Below are 15171 nucleotides of genomic sequence, written 5' to 3'. Positions count from 1 at the left end.
TTATACCCGATGAAAACTTGGACTAAAAATTCCAAAGAATCTTTGTGGAATAATTTTTTCATGTGAATAATGACGATTAAATGATGAATTTTGGTTAACGAATCTCAATGATCGGAGTCAGGCAAGGTTTTTTATATGGAATTTACTGCCTTTTATGTACATTTAATCCTTATAGTATGATATACTTTGCAATTTTGTATGTTGACATATTTGAGCTAATGTATTCACAACCCACGGTCTGTATTTCGATATTTCTATAACTGTAAATTCTTGTCTTACAGTGCTGGCACTAATGCACTCAGTGCGAGGTGAGGGCGAATGTCACAGTGAGTACAGGGTGCGACGCAGTGAGTACAGTCTACTGTGCAGCGAGTACAGTGTGCGACGCAGTGAGTACAGTCTACTGTGCAGTGAGTACAGTGTGCGACGCAGTGAGTACAGTCTACTGTGCAGTGAGTACAGTCTACTGTGCAGTGAGTGGTCTCTGGTGCAGTGAGTCAGTCTCCGGTGCTGTGAGTGAATGGTCTCTGGTGCAGAGTGGGGTCTCTGGTGCAGTGAGTACAGTCTTCTGAAGAGTGAGTGGTCTCTGGTGCAGTGAGTGGTCTCTGGTGCAGTGAGTGGTCTCTGGTGCAATGGGTACAGTCTCAGGCAAGGTGTAGCGTTAAGAGAGATGAGGACTGCGCGTAGTTCATAAGGTGTAACATGTAGCGAGGTATGAACAACGAGTGATTCATGAGGTGATGTGTGATAAATCTGCACTGTGTTGTACATTGGTTGTAGCCTTTTGCCAATGTGCGAACAGCTTGTACTTCATTTAGTGTGATGTGAGTTTAGTAAGCAATTGAATTAAGGAAGGATAGTCTTTTGCTAAGTGATTGACGTTTGCAGTTCAGAAATACTGTCTTCGGTACAATGAAAACAGCGTTCATTTCAGCAACTGCAGTCTTGTGTAAAAATGAGAGCGCAGTTAACTTTGTACTGTTTTCAGTACATTTAAAGAAGTCTACAGACCACTGCGTGTAATCTTCAGTACAGCGAGGTAAGTCTGCCGACCACTGTGTACTTTACACTGTACAGTCTGCAGCACAGCGAATCCAGTCTTCAGATCACTGCGTGCAAACTACAGTGCAATTGTAATCAGTATGCAATTATCATTGGGACGAACGCTGCGCTAGTTATGTAGCATTGTTATTCGTGTTTAGAATCACTTCGCAATTTTCTAGATAAAACTCGGTAAAGTGAAAGAAATATAAAGGAACTACAAAAGGTTTATGTATCTTGCTTGCTGAAATTCCTAGTAAAATTCTAACTTTTCGAGCACTCAACTTTACTGTAAATGCTCTATACTAACTTCATATTTATAAATATTCATATAGAGGGTAATATTTATATAGCGGACAATATTCATATGGAGGGCAATATTCAGGCCTATCCAGGCCTATCCAGGCCTATTTATTTAATGCCGAAGATACTATACTAATTTATTTCAAAGGTAAGCGTTCCGTGAATGTTCTGGTCTCAAACTGTAGATAAGGACCTAAAATAATAAAGCTAAGTAATTTGCACGTCATCATATTGCTTGCAATGGAATTCGGCATTATCGTGTTTTTCTATTGTAACTTTAGCTATTATAGTGTAATAACCATAAATTCATTGTGATAGAATATTTTCACCTACTGAAGGTATACAAAATTATTATAAATTCTGAATACTTGCCACTACGTATTGATTTCTGACTTCCTTGATTCAATCCTAAGATATGTGACTGGATTTACCAACAGGTCAAATAATGAATCATAAATTTTCGGTCTGAACTAAAATTTGCTGTACGGCAATATTCAAACAGAAGGCAATACTCAAATAGAGGGCAATATTCATATAAACGGCAATATTCATATAGAGGCAATATTCATATAGCGGACAATATTCATATGGAGGGCAATATTCATATATAGAGGACAATATTCATATAGATAGGACAATATTCATATAAAAGTATATATATATATATTCATATAGATTTTCAACTCGCCTCGTCAGGTCAAATCATGTGCTACGAATGTTCGTCGTGGACGGACCCGCGCTGCTCTGACCCGTTCAACTTCACGCTGCCCCGCGCCAAGCAACCGCCTACTGAGGAGTGCGATGGCTGCTGTGTCAAACTCGTCCAACATATTGGAACTCGTGAGTTCAATAAAATACCACTGGAAAATTTAATTATCAGTCTACACGGTATCAGTGCTGATATTTAAGATAATCCAGTATTTCTAGCGTGACAATAGTTTATCGCGATCGTAAGTCAGTTTAAATCTATCCTATTATTTCGGAATTTAAAGTAGATCAACGTTAAAACGTATTTTGATTTAAATTTCCAGGGAACGATTGTTCAGCCAGAGGGAAAAATTACTGCATGTCAAGTCCGAAGATATTTTATTATAAATAAACAAAGAACACTGTTTCAATGGTTGTCAACCATTCCGATTTGCAGTTGCGGCTATGTTGTTTATTATTGAATGAACAGCGGCCCTGGCCCCAACTGGCGGGGATGATAACAGTTACAAGAAGGTAAATAGTCCCGTGATCCAGTTGGAAGCGCGCAAAATAGGCATTACTTCTACTGCGATTCACGGAGCACGAAATGATCATAATAATGCGTACGTTTTGGGTCCACTCTAATCACTATGTGCGCCCGTAAAATAAATAATCACTCAAGGCAGCACGCGTCGTGAGTCGGCGCCGTGGTCCGCATTGATCGCTGCCACTGCCGCCCGGCGCTGCCAAGCAACTACGTCGCCGCGTCTGCATTGCGACTCGCGCACGACTAGACTAGCAGCCCCTGGCGAGGCTTGCCATGTACAGGAAAAAAATATGTTATGGTGGAATTTTCTAGCGCAGATAAAGGCCCATGGTACAAAATTTAATATAATTTAAATAGTAGTCTCGGCGCACCTTCCTGCCTATAGCGTTGCTCATGGGGTTGAAAAGCACGTGAAATATCTTGGAATAATGCAATGCTGATTCTATATCAAATTATTGAAAATAGTGTATCAATTTTCGTTTAGAAATATTCGTTTAGACAGATTTAGATTCGTCATTAAACCAATAAATTCCAGTAAGGTTCATAAGGACATGTGACCTTTGATCCAAGATCATTTTAAGAATACGACCATTGCCATTGTGATGCTTCCACCACACGACTAAGCTATAAAAATACGCAATAAATGTGAATTGTATTTTTGTGCAACTTTTTAGTAAGTAGACTTGTTTGCAAAGAGGCGAAGAAAGTCGAAGCAACACGAAAATGAATTTAAGAAAATCATGGCTTGCTCTTTAAAGGTCTGCCCCGAATAGCTACATCTAGAACGAGAAAATATTTTAATATCCAGCACAGGCATAACAATTGTATTCACTAGGGCAATATCGCGCTACCTATAACTAACTCTTACTTATTTTCTCTTTTCAGCTTATGCCTCCATCCGTAGAACGTGCACGGATAAGATGCAGATCAAACTGTTTATGGTAGATCACGTTTGTATGCGTGAAAGTAACGGTCGTGGCCACATGTGCTTTTGTGAAGAGGACCTATGCAACGCCGCTCCTCCCGCCCTTCTTTCGTTCCTCTTCAGCACTTCACAAGGCAGACCTCAACCTTCTGCTTTGGTCTCCTCGCTTCCCAGTACTTCTAAAATGCTTCTTCTTGTATCTAAATCATGGCTAGCTGGTACCATGAGCTTTATTTTACAGGGAATAGAGACCTGTAGTAGTAGCATGAGTATCATTATAGTTATGCTTTGCTGTGTCACTCTGAAGAGCATGAGTGTTGTTGTTTCGTCACCGGGGCACCCAGACGCTGCATGGAAATTGGCAATACGTAACAACCGTTCTTTCAATGTCCCTGGAGTGTGCACTATTTCTGCTTATTTTATCGCAGGCATGATTTGTGTGCACACAAACCTATTGCATTGCTGTCTACATTATGTAAGTGACTGTTTCTTTATGATGAGCAACGTCGTGTCACTGATGGTTGTCCACAGCCTCCAGCTGCTCTGGACTTGGCCGCTTTCGGTTATGGCCGTTGTGGCCTTCCACAAGCTCGTGACTTGGAGTCGAGGCCTGAGATAAACTTTTAAATTTTACCATAGATAAAACATTTTCCTTGATTAACTCAACTCGCTAACCTTGAATAAGTTTCATAGAACAAAATGGTTTGCCTCCACGTTATACATGAAGTGGACAGCCGAGTATCAATATTTACAGATTTCAGTTGTCCCTTTGCCGAAGTTCAAGTGAAGTTGCGGATAAATTCGCCACGATATCTCATGAGTTTCCCTCTTGAAGTGAAAGATTAATTTCCTTGATTTATTGTTTTGTTTGAAGCCTAAGATTCATCCCACAGAGTGCCCTAATTTGTAAATTATAATGATAATTTTACCGCTTTATTCAATGATTTTTTCGGGAAGAATCGTTCGGTTACGAATCCGCTTCTTTTGTGCCTTCTAAAGAATTTCTCAGCCTTGTCCCCATTTAATAAGCCTTGCCAGAAATATTTGAATTTCCTTATGTTTTTTACGAAACATCAGTTTTGAATTCCTGAAGCCTTATATTTCAAAATGTAATTTATTATTCTCTAGTCTAAAGCATAATGTTGACGGAATAATTTAACTTTCTGAGCTGGAAGTGTCCTTTGATTGCGTGCAGTAATGCAGTTAGTTTAATGACAAATGCATAATGTTTAAAAAATTATACCATTTATCCCTAGAGGTATAATAGCTAAATATGAATCTAGGGCTATCTGTAACAATAGAATAATGCTTGAAATTTAGTCCAATTACAATTACCGAGCGTGCTTATGGGGGTGTATAATGAATAATTTTTGATCTTGATCTGAGTTATTAAAGCGTGGATTGATTTTTAAATTGTAGTATAGAAATATTCACTCCGATTGCATCTGATGTGATGCTCACGAGAATGTCATGCTGCTTTTCATCGTTAATTAATGTTTATATAAATTGTCTTAGATCTAGTGTTACAAACTAAAATGGTTTATCTATCGCATGGCTAATGTGTCAATATAATTAATTATATGAGCTGTGAGTCAATTTTGAATGTATTGACGCAATTAGAGTTCTTGATTTAATTTTTTGTGTTACAGAAGTATTTTAATTTTGAGATCCCTTATATTTTAGAATTAATATTCTTCGGATGTGGTAAAAAATCAAGTAAAATGTTTTGAATACTTATCCGTGTAAAGACGTTCTACACAATATTTGATTATTTTAAATATTTTTCAAGCATGTGCTTTCGTAATTAAAGTGAGATGCCTCAGTTGGTATCAGCATTTTTGACTTGTTGTTGTTACTGAATGTTATTATTTTTACTTCTAGTGATAGTCTTTGCATGAATTGGCAGGTTCTGACAAAACAGTTCACGCCGAATTTACTTATTTCTACGGTAGAATTAGTGGCTCAACGCCTTTGTCAAACTTCGGAGATATACTCTCCCCAACTTGCTTGATTACCTCAAATATAATGACAAATAACATAGAATATATAGATATATTTCTGAAATTGCATTTGAAATTCGGCACTTCTTTGTCATCCTTAAAATTCACATACTTCAAGTTTTCAATCATGTCCAGATTCCTAATGCACATTTTAAGGTTACCTATTTCCTTGCTTATCCAGCTTGAAAGAAACTATAATCTGCATTTGCATTACTTGTCATGGCATCTTGGCAGCCATAAATGATATGTTGGCAGGGTTTGACTGTGGCTTGATGTATAGGGGAGGAGCGGTGACAGTTAGTGTAGCTCGCCCGAAACCATGGGACTCTGAACAAAACCAATGATGATTCAATAAGCTTTTTTGCGATGTTCCTTGACTTTTTATGCAACTTGTGTTGTTGAGTAGGGCATTGGTGTGAAGAGTCAAGGAATATCTTGCATGTTGCTTACGACTGTCCACCTTCTCACATGTTCACGCCACCTACACACAAACATGAGCTCTGCATCTTTTATCTGCGAAAAAGTGAGTCATTCCACTGAAGATCGGAGGCTTCATTAGGACTTCCAATATCATGTGATCTATTTTATTGTAATGTACGATCAGAAATTTGAAAATTTCGCTGAAATTTCACAAAGAATCGGCCAAATCGCATCATATCTGGTATCCGAAATTGACGCGGATCAAAAAGAAGATGGGTGAACTCCGGACGCTTTCCACCGCATGCCTAAGTTCCTTCCATCACGAAGTTGAATTCAATTCTTTTGGAGTTCGCTGGAGTGCTGGCAATATTGGCCTGGAATTCCATGACAAAGTATGGCAAAATGGAATTTTGTGACCTAACTGGCCTAAATTGAAACGTGAAAATTTTAGTCTTCGACGACTTTGGCAGCTTCAAAAGAAAGTCTACTGGAGACATCTGGTGCTAACTCTTCATTCGAACAAGTAAGTGAAATCAAATTAATTGCAAAAATCTGTATAAATGCTTTGCAAAAATTCTATATATTCTAAATATATTTGTACATGTATATATATATTCTGTACACAAGCTTCTTTTCTTATTATAAATCTTCGTTTATAACCGTTTAAACAGAAGCTTATATCAATATACGTTTGTATTTTCTGAATTTTAGCATAAACTGTCCTGAAAACGGAACCTCAAAATCTTATATTTTGTGTCTAAAATATAACTCCCGTTTGAACCCGCCTATATTCATTTTTCGGTCTTTTTAACGCATTTGCTCAATATGGAAACAATGCACTATTGTGCTCGCCATGACCGTCCGTCTGTCTGTCTGTCCGTCCGTGACTTCACATTTTCGTAGACGAGAAAATGCGCTCTCTGTCACTCACTGCTGTGAGTACTGAGTTATATTTTTTTATTCCATCCTGAAAATGTCGCATCGCTAATTACTTTTATTCTCAATAATCCGAGGTTTATTTCAGATCGAGTGGACCTCGCAGTTTCTTGCTCACCGTTCCTAACACGCTTGGTCCGCGTGGTGGCCCTAGCACCTGCTGGAACAGCGTTCTCATGAGAGGTAATCTTAGCTTAGCCACCTCGGTTCCTAATATTTAATAATAATAATACTTAATCTTAGCTTAGCCACCTCGGTTCCTAATATTTAATAATAATAATACCTAATCTTAGCTTAGCCACCTCGGTTCCTAATATTTAATAATAATTACACACCAAAAGCTCTTCGAAGTGCGTCTGGTTTGCTGTTTAATTTCTATTGTGTCGTTGACGTGCACCAACAATTGTTTCTGCTCATTATTGTCGTTCGCTATAGAAGTGTCATATATAATTATTTAATTTTTCAAATATCCACATATATGCATATTGTAAATTCAAATACTTTTACTGTAGACGCTTCTGCTGAATTATTAAAGATGTATTAGAGTCTCGAAATTGTTTGCTTTTCATTTGTTTTTTCAGTAGCACTATTTTCAGTTAAGCAAGCAATATTTAGAAGCTTGTCGCAATAAACGCATGCTTACATGAACTGAATGTTACTCAATATCAAGTGGCTAATCTAAGAACATTTTTAATTACAGATTATCCTCATATTAATGAATTTATATTTAGGAACTGAGTTTTGTTAGAGCGAAATGTAGCAACACATTTTACTGTCGCATCGCATCACTATAATAGCATTGCTATCGTCGCAAGAGAGATGAATGTATTACAATGCATTTCAGTGCGTCGGCGGTAAAGTGGAGTTAATGTGAATGATCGTTCTGAAGTTGACACTCAAAATACATCCAGCATCCAAACGATAGATCCGGGGAATTTTTCACGTAGCAGTCAACACGTTTTTCAAGCTTAAGGAGAGGGTCTTTCTCAAAATTATCTCATAGGCACAATGATCGATCATTCTGAAACTTCGTATGCATATGTAAATCACTAAAAAAAATTTTTATTCCATGAGTTTTTCGAAAATATTAGAAGCAAAGGTCAAATGCATACTAAAGGGCAAAAAGGTTTGCAAATCTCAGCCGTCAATTTTCGTGCTATACAACATCGAGACATATCATTCGATTCGTAAAGGAAATATCTGTCGACTCTATATGCATTTTTTTTAATTTTACTTTTTTTGTTACGACTTTTCCATTTTACCCCCACCTCCGAATAGTTTTGTCTATAGATAATCTAAACCATGAACCGATCAGAAAAAAGGGCATATATATATAGTCGATAGAAATTCTCTTTAAAAATCGAATGATATGTCTCTCAATGCTATAGCTTCAAAATCGTAGGGAGAGATAGATTAGAAGAAGAAATGCTAAAAAAAACTTGCTTGATACATTAGCCATAGGTAGCTTTCCCATTGCCAATTTCTCGTATTGAGGGTACCATCAAGCGTCTTTAGATTTATTCATGTCCACTTTAACGCAAATAACAGGCAGTAAACGTGATTTTTCTAAGATATGCTTTTATATAAAATTTCGTAAAAGTTCAAGAGGCCTTCCACAAAAAGAATTACATGCAAATTCAAGGTACTTGCTATGTTGAACGCGCCTTTGTTGCAGTATCAAAATAAGTGCCAACACCTTGCAATTACCATTTTACAATAATGATCTATAATTACCATTTGAGAGAAAATATTTGTAAATATTGGCATAAAATTTTCATTTTTTAAAGTTCAAAACGGCCTAATGCAAAAATTAAAACCCTCACAGAAATAAAATTGGCTGCGCAAGACGCACGCGTCTTCTCCGTAGCTACAAAATGAGCTCAGTCCAATGCAGATTTAATTAAGGAAATCTTTATGAACTATGGGTATAAAATGGTCATTTTTTAAAAGTTCACAGTTGCTTTAAAAAAAAACTACGGTAGATATTACTCTCGGATTTTTTGCTGCCGAATTTTAATAATTCTCCCTTCAAAATAAGATTAAAAACACAGAAAACGTTATTTCTATGATTTATGGAGGAGAACCCCCCTTAAATTCTTGCTAATTGTATAAAAATGTTGTGGAATATCATGTTTATTTAATAGAATATGATTCAAGCAATAAAGTTTGTTGTCAAGTCACATTCCGTGTTAAATATTAGGCCGTAATAATAATATTATACATATAATAAAACCACTTGCAAGACACATGAATCGACGATTCTAACTTAGTAATTCTAGTCTTTCATTTAGGTATTCGAAATCTAACTGCTAGATTAAAAGCATTTAATAATTCATTCATTTCCATTACATCGTGAAGAACCGTCGAGAACTTATATCCACGTTGTTATTTGATAACATATCTAATAAATATTATATGTTCTACGTGAAAATAAATTATGTTTAGCCAATAGAATAACTAAACCATTATTATACGTGCCTTAGCTACAGACCTTCCAGCCAAATGTAAAGTCAAATTTGCCGTTATTCGGCTGTGATGTAAAACCTGCATGGCGGCCTCTACAGATCAATAGGATAAAGTATATCTGCATGGCTTGTCTGTCTCCAGCCGCCCAATCTTATTAGTCATGTTACAACAAAACTTCCGCTTACGTTCAGAACGTGACAGTAATTCTGAAATTCAACTTGCCTAAGAGTGTTATGTCGTCTAACTGAAATATGACATTGGGCAAACAATGCGCCGAAATATGGAGCAATAACCTAATGGCTGTGACGCATTTCACAACATTTGAAGTCTCATGGAATTTCTTACAGAATTTCCCGTCGAAATTTCGTCACATTGACTGCTGCACCAACAGAACAAGCATTGATTTTAATAGTAGTGAAGTTTTAGCAGCATGGTCAGTGCCACAGCCGACTAATATGACTAAATAATGATTTTTGCTCTTCTATATTAATATTTTACTCATCATTTTTAATCATCATATGGCAAAATTATATGTATAAAACCACTCATCAAGTTATACCCACGCATTTTTTAGAAGTAACATACCAAAATGTCTAAATTCTCAGAGTGCCCTGTAATTTGCCCATTATTAATTTTAGATTTGAGTCATTTTCAGCTAATGGAACCTTCATATTATCAACTGGTATACTATAATTGACCATAAAATCACTTTATTCTTAACATGAAAACCCTGGCTTTCTGTTTTAATCATAGACGAAGTGGCAGATTACCTAACTATCTTGAAAGTTGCGTTGATTCATTGTTGCTTGTTATTTTAATCCATTCATACAGGATGAAAAAAAATTGGTTTACAGTGCATCGAAATCATTGTTTTATAACCAAGCCTGTTCAGATGCTAAAATTTTAATCTTTTCCTTCTTCCTTACCGATATTTACTATGATTTTTGCATTTGTCTAACTTTAATTTCTTATACCTTGCACTCATGTCCAGCGGCTAGTATTCTTTCACCGATGTTACTAACCTGAGTATCAAGCATACATATAATTTTGCTTTACTCCCATAGGATGATTTAATGAGGTGCTCTATAATATCGCCGAAGACAGATCACTTGGAGCCTCCGGTCATAGCGTAATCATAGCGAATTTTTCTACTCGTTGTGCTGGACAGCAAAGAAGACTGCGAGCCTATAACACGACATGTTTATGTCACAAGGCCTATACAGACCTAGTCTTCAATGCCGAAAATACTTTACTATAAGGATATTATCGAAGTCCACCCAAGAAGTCTTTGTGCAAGATATCAACCTTCGATCAGCGATATCTACAGTGCGCCACTAAAATTGAATTTGATTTAAATGAAATTCATTAAAGGAACTACTTAACGTGAACTTGTTTACATCCAACAAACATTTACGTATTACATAGGCATTTTATCATAACCACCGGTGTTATTTTGCATTTCAAATGTTTTTTATGGTTCTCTGGATTCAATAATTCATAGTTTACGAAGAGAATCATGAATTATTTTGAAAAATTGATATGCCATTACGTGTTGGAATCTCTTTTTGTAATTATTCTCACATTTACTCTCATGGTGATGTTATATTTAATAAAAAATGTAGCTTAAAGTAATTGTCACGGACTTAAGTACTTATTGATTTACTTAAACACAGCTTCTATTTTTTTAAACGAAGATCGATTAAACGATTTATTTTCCAACCGAGATTTATCAAATATAAGCATGTAATAAAATTGTTTTTCAAGAATTTTTCACAAAATTCTATAATCTCGTGCACTGCGATACGCTTCTTCACTGCATTGCTTCCAGCTGCACTGAACCTCTTGAATTGCACTGCCGTTCGTGAGGTAAAAAGTTGCAAAATAATAAAATATTTGCGTCGTTGACTCAGGGTTTGTTTTTCTTCTCCAAAAAAATTTATTGTTAGTCTAAATATAATAATTCCTAGTTATCGAATATGATAAATATATTTAATGTTCATCATCAGGCTGATTTGTTCATATGTTATCGCTTCTTTGGCAATTTCCCTCACTGAGAAATATCCATAAAAATTAATAAAAATTTGCAAACATTTCCGCAAGGCGATACGGTCAAGATTAGGAAGTTGAGATGAATATTTCAGGAATTTTTTGAAATTGCCTAATGAACTACAAGAAATATAATTTTAAGTGTAAATGTATATTTATCTCCATTTTTTGTCTGATTTTATTTATTGACAGATATTTTTAATGAGTAGAAATTTATGTCGTCGTCGTCGCAGGCTGTAGTTTCCCAGTCAATGTATGCTTCCGCCTTTTCTGTGCATTTACCGAAGGCAATATCAATTTGTTTAGCCTGAACCCTTTTAGGTATGAGCACCATATATGTCACCTTTAAATTTGTATACTTTAGAGCACAGGCATGACCCTTACTACGACTTCCTTCAGCCCTCGGCAGATTGACAACAAGTTCCAAACCCCTCATTATATATTCGTCGTCGGTTGAGTATATAATAGGATTTTTATGATGTTAGTGCAAATTTAGCAGCTTTATTTTGCATAATTTCAGTATAAATAGAGCACCGTGGTGATGAAAACACACAAAGAGCTTTCCTCGCATTAACGTTTAACAATTTTATTTCAGTTTAAATGATTTATTCATTTCTTTGAATGTTCGTGAACTCTTTCCATTTGATAGATCCACTCTGTTTTATGTGGCATTTTGAGCTACAACATTGGAATTTAATCGATGTTGACTCTAAGGTATCCATCGTGCTGTTCCATCAGTGTAAGGTAAGAAATATATTTATATTTTTTCCGGACCTGAAAGGAAAGTGATATCGTTCCTGAAAAGAAGCGTTCAAAGTTACTATAACTGTAAAAATGTTTAATTTATGCCAGAAGATTTCTTTAATTAACTTGAATTAGCAACATGAAAGTGCCAATGAACGGATTTAATCAGAACAGTATAACTGAGATATTTGTTTGATGTGAACATACATTTCACTAACTAAAAAACTTATATACCTACTTTTTTTGAAAACAACCAGGCCGTGAATTCTGATGTGAGAAATACTAAGTGAATGGCAGTAAAAAAACAGTAACTTTGGATATTTTTTCTTGCGCCTGAAGTGTATTGTCAAGTTATTTCGGACGTCGCAATCACTGATATGAGTTCAAATATGATGGAGAAATCATCGCCGATCGATTGATTGCGCAGTTATTGATCTTGGTATTCAATCGTCATATTTTCCCGAGACATAATATTCGATTTCGTAACGGAACAATGTATGCTTCCTCAATATGATGACAAATGCTTTCGTTTCTCTGGTTTCTGATGATTGCTGAACATATATTTTGTTCCTAACTGAGCATTATTGCCAGATGTCTCATCATTCATAGTGAATATGAATCTCTACATAAATGTGTTTGATGAACGATTCACCTTCTATCAATAGGGTAACATGGGGCAGCGAGCCCACTGCGGGTCACGGGCCCATAGCGGGTTTCTCGCTAAGTATGGCAGATATTGGTCCGTGTTCTCTACCGCCGGTCGACAGTTTCACTGGGATGAAGTGTACGGATTTACGTTTTGCTAAATATTTGCGTTTATGGATATGATTTTTGAGTTGTTAATAAATGAATGAATGTCATTTTTTTTATTACATTTCTCTTATTTTTAACTGTAAAGTGTTGTTTTATCATTTTTAAACGAAAAATATGCAATTGTGGTAAAGGGACCAAGGGTGGGTGTTTTGTCCCAAGCCCATGGGCCCATTGCCCCAGGGGTGGGGCAATGGGCCCATTTTGACACTTTTTACAAAATAGTGTTTCATTAAAAATCGAATAACTCTATAGGCATCTAATTCACATCATACATTCCTCATTAGTTGCACCTTTAAACAAAACAAAGAACCACCTCGTATCAATTAAAACTTCATCAAAAATTTAGTTTAAAAAAAGTGGGGGGCGCGCTGCCCCACGTTACCCTACTGACTGTTTTTCATATTTCCTCTCCTTTTGCATAAGAAGAAATTTTGTTCAAAATTTAAAAGATTTTTTGTTGTCACTTCTTCGATTTTTATCATTGTTGACTCAAGTGTGTGATCAAACGTTTGATTTAATACCGTTAATTAAAATGATACCCATCCCCTGAGACTATTTTATTCGTTTCAAATGATGACTCTAGACTTGCCCAACATCTGATTTGTCCAGCCAGTATCGATGGAAGGTGATTACTCATGCGACGGTGACATGAATATTGTTTTCCAGACAATCTTCCCCAGCGAGTTCCGCACAGCACCTCAAAAATTTTCATCTCAGCTATCTAGTCCTGGTGGACTTGCATCAGCAGCTGCCAATTCCTGGTGGACTTACATCGGCAGCTGCCAAGTCTCAGTGGACTTACATAGGTAGTTGCAAGTCCTGGTGGTCTTGCATAGACAGTTGCCAAGTCCTGGTGGACTTACATCGGCAGATGCCAAGTCTCAATGAACTTACATCGGCAGCTGCCATGCTCTGGTGGACTTACATCGGCAGCTGCTAACTCCTGGTGGATTTGCATCGGCGGTTAGCGAGCCCTGGTGGACTTGCATCGACAACTGTTTAATTTTCCTTGGATTTGGCATCTGCAGTTATCGCGTGTTCTCCTGCGGGTCTCTACGATTCAGGATTCGGGTCTCTACAAATCAATTGTAGCAGGTGGTGTAGGGATATGCTATTTTTGTACTGATAGAAGAGGAAACTGGTATTAAATACTTTTCGTAATATTTTTTTAACGAGTGTGGTCATGAATTTTGCTTCTTAATATTTCTAAGTTTTACATGTTTGATCGAAATATTTTAATGGTCTTATCACTACCAAATGTTTTTACTCGTTCAGTCATTCGAAAAATATTTATGACTTCAATTAGCAATTCTACAGATTAATTATGATTTAATTATCAATTTTATGAATTTGTTCAATCGATATCAATTTATTTTATCAGCTTTTTGAAATTTTTGACTGTATTTCTCGACTTCATTTGTGTCATTCTTCGCCGAAATAATTTTTTTGCAGACTCCATGCAAGCGTTCCTCCTACAGCGCCTCCTTCGCGCCATCAGCCATCAGAGTACCCAGTGGCATCAGCTGATCTGCGTCAACAATTGAGCGTCATCAGCTGATCTGCGTCAACAATTGAGTGTCATCAGCTGATCTGCGTCAACAATTGAGTTGCATCATTTTCAAAAACTGTGTCGGTCACAAACTGCATCATTTTCAAAAACTGTGTCGGTCATAAACTGCATCATTTATATCAAGTGTGCCGGTCACAAACTGCATCATTTTCAAAAACTGTGTCGGTCATAAACTGCATCAGTTTCATCAACTGTGGCGTGAGAATTGATCAGATAATTGAAGATATTCGTTGAAGGCAGACTTTCTAAAAGCGAATTGCTGCCTGAACGAGTTTTGCACTCTTCCAAGCGAGTCATTTGAACGCACTTTTTTCTCCGGATGGTCTATAATTATTATCATAGCCTGTTCCAAAAATGTTCATCATGCTCAAATATTGAAATATTAATTATTTCAAATTTTCATCCAACCTTGGGTTAGCATAGCAGAAAATGGAGTTAATAATACCCTTCGTTTAAGAGACAGGGAACGAAGTGCATTTTAATTTCGACGTAACAAAATGAACTGCTAAAATGGATATTTTTACGAACACACCGTTCTGGTGTGTGAAGCATATCATTAATTGATGTATTAATTGATATTATTTGTATTATTTGTATTAATTAATATTAATAAATAATATACAGATTAATAATTGAAAACAAAAGTTTATTAACTTGTGGATGAGTAAAAACG

General features: G+C 36.3%; 1 protein-coding gene and 1 long non-coding RNA gene across 5 annotated transcripts in view; both read left to right on the top strand.

Moving 5' to 3' along the window:
* LOC108665291 overlaps positions 1 to 5112 on the top strand; it is a 38522-nt gene extending 33410 nt beyond the window's left edge. For 2 of the 3 annotated variants that reach the window (XM_018152025.2, XM_018152026.1), the window contains exons 2-4: positions 282 to 326; positions 2041 to 2184; positions 3464 to 5112. In XM_018152025.2, the coding sequence (XP_018007514.1) occupies positions 282 to 326; positions 2041 to 2184; positions 3464 to 4122 (848 nt within the window). In that variant the 3' untranslated portion in view covers positions 4123 to 5112. The remainder of the gene's footprint in view (positions 1 to 281; positions 327 to 2040; positions 2185 to 3463) is intronic. The other variant, XM_018152027.1, reaches the window with a different exon arrangement.
* A 106-nt stretch (positions 5113 to 5218) lies between these two features.
* LOC108665289 lies at positions 5219 to 14538 on the top strand. Of its 2 annotated transcripts, XR_001930428.2 has the most exons (4): positions 5219 to 6446; positions 6948 to 7042; positions 13595 to 14023; positions 14381 to 14538. It is a non-coding gene; the product is annotated as an uncharacterized LOC108665289 (long non-coding RNA). The 2 variants fall into 2 exon arrangements; XR_001930427.2 differs by having other exon boundaries at positions 13595 to 14538.
* The last annotated feature ends 633 nt before the right edge of the window (positions 14539 to 15171 follow it).

Source organism: Hyalella azteca, unplaced genomic scaffold, assembly GCF_000764305.2.
Source record: "Hyalella azteca isolate HAZT.00-mixed unplaced genomic scaffold, Hazt_2.0.2 contig10999, whole genome shotgun sequence".
NCBI classification, from domain to species: domain Eukaryota; kingdom Metazoa; phylum Arthropoda; class Malacostraca; order Amphipoda; family Hyalellidae; genus Hyalella; species Hyalella azteca.
The sequence above is the reverse complement of the archived record's forward strand: the minus strand, read 5'-3'. Positions and strand labels throughout refer to the sequence as shown.